At 31.9% G+C, this 5,180-nt stretch overlaps 1 protein-coding gene across 1 annotated transcript; it reads left to right on the top strand.

Moving 5' to 3' along the window:
• Positions 1-385: 385 nt before the first annotated feature.
• On the top strand, positions 386-2,170 carry LOC132168229 (Peroxidase family protein). Its single transcript, XM_059579352.1, has 3 exons — positions 386-646; positions 732-1,092; positions 1,776-2,170. The coding sequence occupies exons 1-3, from the start codon at positions 437-439 to the stop codon at positions 2,168-2,170; spliced, it is 966 nt and encodes a 321-aa protein (XP_059435335.1). The 5' UTR covers positions 386-436.
• Positions 2,171-5,180: the final 3,010 nt, after the last annotated feature.

Genomic DNA, 5,180 nt, shown 5'->3' with positions numbered 1-5,180 from the left:
ATTCTCACTTTTTACTCTTAATCTTTTTCAAGTAACATGTAGAATTTATCTAATGAGACATTTAATTTTAAGAGATGAGAAATTTTAATTTGTGTTGAGCTACATATAATTAATTATTTTTATGTTTACTAGCTTAGGAGTGTCATTAATGTCACTTTCCATTTTTCTCTTCTTACTTTTTTTTCCTATAAAATTTCAATTTATTATTTTTATCGTAACTGAGGCCATAATAAAAGAGCATTGACTAACTTCATTGCCATAATTAGAGTCTTAATATTATTTGTTTTATAAAGGAAACTTAATTTATTTGGAGGGGCTTGGAGCCTTATGTTATTGGGGACTGAAGCACTAATTAAGAACTAGTACTACTGTGGTGCTTCTCTGCTTATAAATAGTGCAAATTTATTCACAGAATTCAAATTCCCATCTGAATAACATGGATTTGAGAACCATAGCTTCAATGGTTCTTATCTTTTTCCTCAGGTTTAATGGGGTTGAAGGAGGAGCTCTCCAGTACAACTTTTATGAGAATTCTTGCCCACACCTTGAAGACATTGTCAGCACTGGCCTTCATCCCATCTTCCTCACTGATCCCACCTCAGCTCCTGCTTTGTTGAGGCTCTTTTTCCATGACTGCCAAGTTCAGGTCTCTCTCTCTCTCTCTCACGCATGCTGCACGTGCACAGACATATCTGGTTTTTTTAACTTTTTGATTTACTGTCATTTTCAAGGGCTGCGATGCTTCCATTCTGGTTGATACGGTTAAGGCAAACAGGCTATCAGAGATGACTTCAGCAAAGAATTTTGGAATCATGAAGAGGGATTTAATCGGCAATCTGAAAACATTGGTTGAAGATGAATGCCCCGGACAAGTTTCATGTGCCGACATCCTCGTACTGGCCGCTCGTGAGGCGGTTGCTTTGTCCGGGGGCCCACTGATAAAGGTTCCCTTGGGACGGCGGGATTCCTCCGCTGCTCCAAGTTATCAACTCGCCGATTCCCTCATCCCTCCTGCAACTACTGGGGTCGATGAGATGCTTCGTATTTTTACCGGTAAAGGAATGACCGTGGAAGAATCTGTCGCCATTATTGGTAAGTATTCAATGAAATCATCATATACCTTTGATGCTCATGCATAATAAGTAAGTATAATATTTATTACCCACATGCATATGCATATGATATCCCTATACATATATACATATGCATGTGGGTAATAAATATTATATAATTACTTATTAAGTAAACATTAGCTTGCTTTAATAATTCATTAAATGCAAACAATTCTTTAGAGCCACATTCCAGGCAAAAGCTCGAGTCTTACTAAGCTCATGTGGAAATGGCGTTTTGCACGGGAACATAGTTTTCTTTCAAACTGGGTTAGATGAAGTTTATTCAACATAGCCTATAAAAATAACATGTATTTTCTATATGTGAGAAACACATGATTTTATTCAACGACAAAGTTGGAGGAAATTTTATTCAAAAAGCATATTTTTTTCACATGTTATTTAAAAAATGTGTTTCTTCCATGAAAAGTAACACGTGTCATTTTGATAGATTAAGTTGGATGAACTTCTTCCAACTCAGTTTAAAAGAAGACTTTGTCATTAATTTGCACGGTATTTTAGAAATCTAGTCGAGATGAAGCTCCGAATCTAGATGCACTTGCACATTTTTGCCTGCTTTGGCTTTCTCCCACTTTGCCTATAAACATAACTGTCTTTAGGAAAGATTTTGTAGTATTTGAAAATGGTACGTTTTGAATATTGCAGGCTCACATACGCTAGGAATTACACATTGTTTAAACATTCTGAATCGTCTTTACAAACCAAAAGGTGTCGAGGATCAAGGAACATTTGAAGCATTCTTGAGGTTAACTTGTCCTAAAGGATCTTTAATCTCAAACTTAACTTTTGTTCTTAATGATATTACCCCGACACTGTTCGATCATCATTATTACATGAATGCAATGGAAGGCCGTGGTGTGCTGACAATTGATGCTGAAATGGTAATTGATCCCCGGACGGCTCAAATTGTGGAACATTTTGCCACCAATCAGGATGATTTCTTTCATGCATTTTCCACTGCCTTTCTGAAGCTCTCTAGCTCAGGTGTGCTCACCGGGGATCAAGGTGTTATAAGAAGGAAATGCAATGTAATAGACTAATAAGAAGTTTTCCAACAGTTTATTTTTCATGTATATATATATGATTATTGGCCTTCTCATTTGATGTAGCTCCATGTACTTGGAAACTTTGCTTCAAGAAGCTCAACATCTTTTGGTCATGAACAATTTACATATTCATTACTTTTCTGCAAGATTGTCTTTGGGGGTGGTTTTAGCGAGATTAACTTATGTAAATATCCTTAAGTGAGCCTAGTTATATAGGTTTTATCATGTCAACAGTACGTACTTTGATAAAAAATTGAAATTTACTGTGGATCTTATTAATTTTAGTGTATTATAAAAATGTTCAAATTTTCAATTAAATGGATTAATTCTAGATTTATTTGATTTGTGACTGTTCTAAAACTGATCAACATTTAATTTGTGAGAAAAGTTTTGAGTTTAGATTAAGGATTAGAGCTCAATAATGAGTTGCAAGCTTTATATATTCAATGAGAACCATAGGAGAGGACAAAAGGGTCCTAATCTTTTAAGCTATCATGGGTAAGCTGGATTTTCTAGGAAAATCTAACAAACTTGACTAATGAAACATGAGCTACATTAGACTCAACAATTTGATAAATATTTGGTGAGCTGCTACATTGTTTACTTACCAATGTTAAAAATAATAAAAATAAATAAATAAAAAACGTTTTTTAATCTCTAATATTCTCTCTCTTCTCAATAAGAATAAAAAAATTATTAAGAAAAAATATTTAGAGATCGATGTAATTGTTATGAAAAAGTGAATATATATATATATATATATATATATATATATAAAACTTCTTAGCTAAAACAAAAAATAAATTTGCTAAGTCGGACGTAAATGCTCATTTGAAATATGAAAAGCAAGGTTGCAAATTGTTTGGGCCAACTAAATTTCAAATTTAAGGCTGGGCTGAACTCTTGGGCTGACTATAAGTTGCCCACCTTGTGACCCGTGGGTGAGCAATCCAAACCCACATGGGTCTGGCCATGACCCACGTTGGGTCTCGACCAGAGACCTACTTTGGGTCACGGCTGCGGCCCAACCGTGGGCCAGCAAACCCGCTTGGGTTTGGCCTGTTGACCCACTCTGCGTTGCAGCCGTGACCTAGCGTGGGTCTTTGCCCGAGACCCAACGTGGGTTTGGCCTAACCCATGTGTCTTTTTTTTTTTCTTAAAAAAAAACCAAAATCAAGGACATTTTGGTTTTTGTAGGTATTATCGTTATAAGTTAATGGCTAAATCTGATAGAGGAGTTCAAATTGACTGCAATTGAAAGTTAAAGGTTCAAATTGAGAAGTTTTAAACATTGGAGGATCTTCTCAAATCGCATGGTAATTCAGGGATTTAAAGTAAAATTACCCAAAATATTTTGAGGGTTTTATTCCATCAAAATAACCACCTACGTATATTGAATAGAAAACTCAAAAAGTTCTTATAAACCCATGCATTGTATTATGTATATTTTCATTAATAACTAACTAGCTTCATTGAAATTATTGCCTCAAAATTTGAGTGGACCTTACGATTTACAGAAAATAAAAAATGTAAGAGTTACTATAACTTTTAGAGAATAACTTGGATTAGGTCGGGGTATTACCAGAGTGTTTTGCATGCATAGGAAACATGCATTTAAGTTTAAAATACTAAAAAAAAATAGAGGAAATTCCACGTACCTTTCTCAAACTACCACCAAATTGACAATGTCCCTTCCAAACTATTAAAAATTGTCAATGTTCCCCCCAATGACGAAACTACCCTTAGTAAAATAAGAACAATAAATACTAAAATTTCTAGAAAAAAAAGCCTAAAACTAAAATAAAATAAAAACCCAAAGGGTGCCACATTTAAAATTACAAAAAAAAAAAAAAAATCCTTTTCATAAGAAAAAATTAAAAAAATTCGATTTTTGTTTTGTTATAAAAATTAAATTTTTTTTTTAAACTATTTTAAATAAAATTTTCTGTTTTTAAAAAATGAACAATTTTCGTTTAAGAAAATAAAATTTTTCGTTTTCTAAAACAAAATTTTTTTTTAAAAAAAAAATTTGTTTTTTTAAATAAAAATTTCTGTTTTTTTTAAAAAATCATTTAAAAGAAATTTCTTTTTTTTTAAAAAAAATAATAATAATAATAAAATTTTAGTTAAAAAAAAAAAATTTCTTTTAAAAAAATCCTTCTTTTTAATTTAAAATTTTTCCTTAAAAAAAAAATTAAAATTTATTATTATTATTATTTTTTTTTTTGAATTTATATGGGTATTTTTGTCTTATTGAGAAATATATAGAAGCTTTTTTCTTTTTTTTTTTAATATTTTTGCTAGCTTTAGGAGGACATTGACAATGTTTTGGTAGTTTGGGGGGACCATTGTTAATTGGGGTCATAGTTTGAGAGGGTATGTAGAGTTTACCCTAATAATATAACTATTCACACTAAATAATTTTGTTCACTTCACAAAATGCCTTGTTGACAAAACTACCAGAGCTACCGTTTTAGTTGGTTTTGGAGACTTCGATGTTGGGGGCTCGGAGGTGAGGGAAGGAGGGTTCCGTGATGAGTGTTGGGCTTTGGAGTATTTCTAAAAGTCTATTTTGTGTCACTCTAAGAATGAGGTAACTTTTAAAATCATACTTTGATCAAAATTCAATAATAATCAATAACAGGGCTAATAGTGATTTTAGAAGCCAAATAATTCTTGGAGTGACATAAGAGTGACTTTTAGCATTACTCTCGGCATTAAGTTAGAATGAATAAAATAGTCAATGATATTGATTTGAATTAAAGATATGGTATTTTCGTATTTATTGTATTTGATATTTTTACTAGATGTGTTAAATTTCTATTGAAGACTGTAAAATGAGGTTTTACACCACATTCTGGTAAAAGGGACTCTAACTTTTATTATAAAAACATTTTCAATTTAGTGTGACCATTCATAATTGATAAAATAATTAAAAATTAATAATCCAATTTTTTTTTGAAATAATGAAGGAAAGAAATGGCCATCAATTTCAGGAAATAAA

This window comes from Corylus avellana, chromosome 2 (assembly GCF_965113065.1).
Source record: "Corylus avellana chromosome 2, dhCorAvel1.hap1.2, whole genome shotgun sequence".
Taxonomy (NCBI): domain Eukaryota; kingdom Viridiplantae; phylum Streptophyta; class Magnoliopsida; order Fagales; family Betulaceae; genus Corylus; species Corylus avellana.
This window is presented reverse-complemented; position numbering and strand designations above follow the sequence as displayed.

What these genes read in the sequence shown, in the direction of transcription:
- LOC132168229 (XM_059579352.1), top strand. Translation starts at nt 437, where the DNA reads ATGGATTTGAGAACCATAGCTTCAATGGTTCTTATCTTTTTCCTCAGG. An exon ending in TCCATGACTGCCAAGTTCAG is followed by an intron (nt 647 to 731) that starts GTCTCTCTCTCT and finishes GTCATTTTCAAG; the next exon opens with GGCTGCGATGCTTCCATTCT. An exon ending in AGAATCTGTCGCCATTATTG is followed by an intron (nt 1,093 to 1,775) that starts GTAAGTATTCAA and finishes TGAATATTGCAG; the next exon opens with GCTCACATACGCTAGGAATT.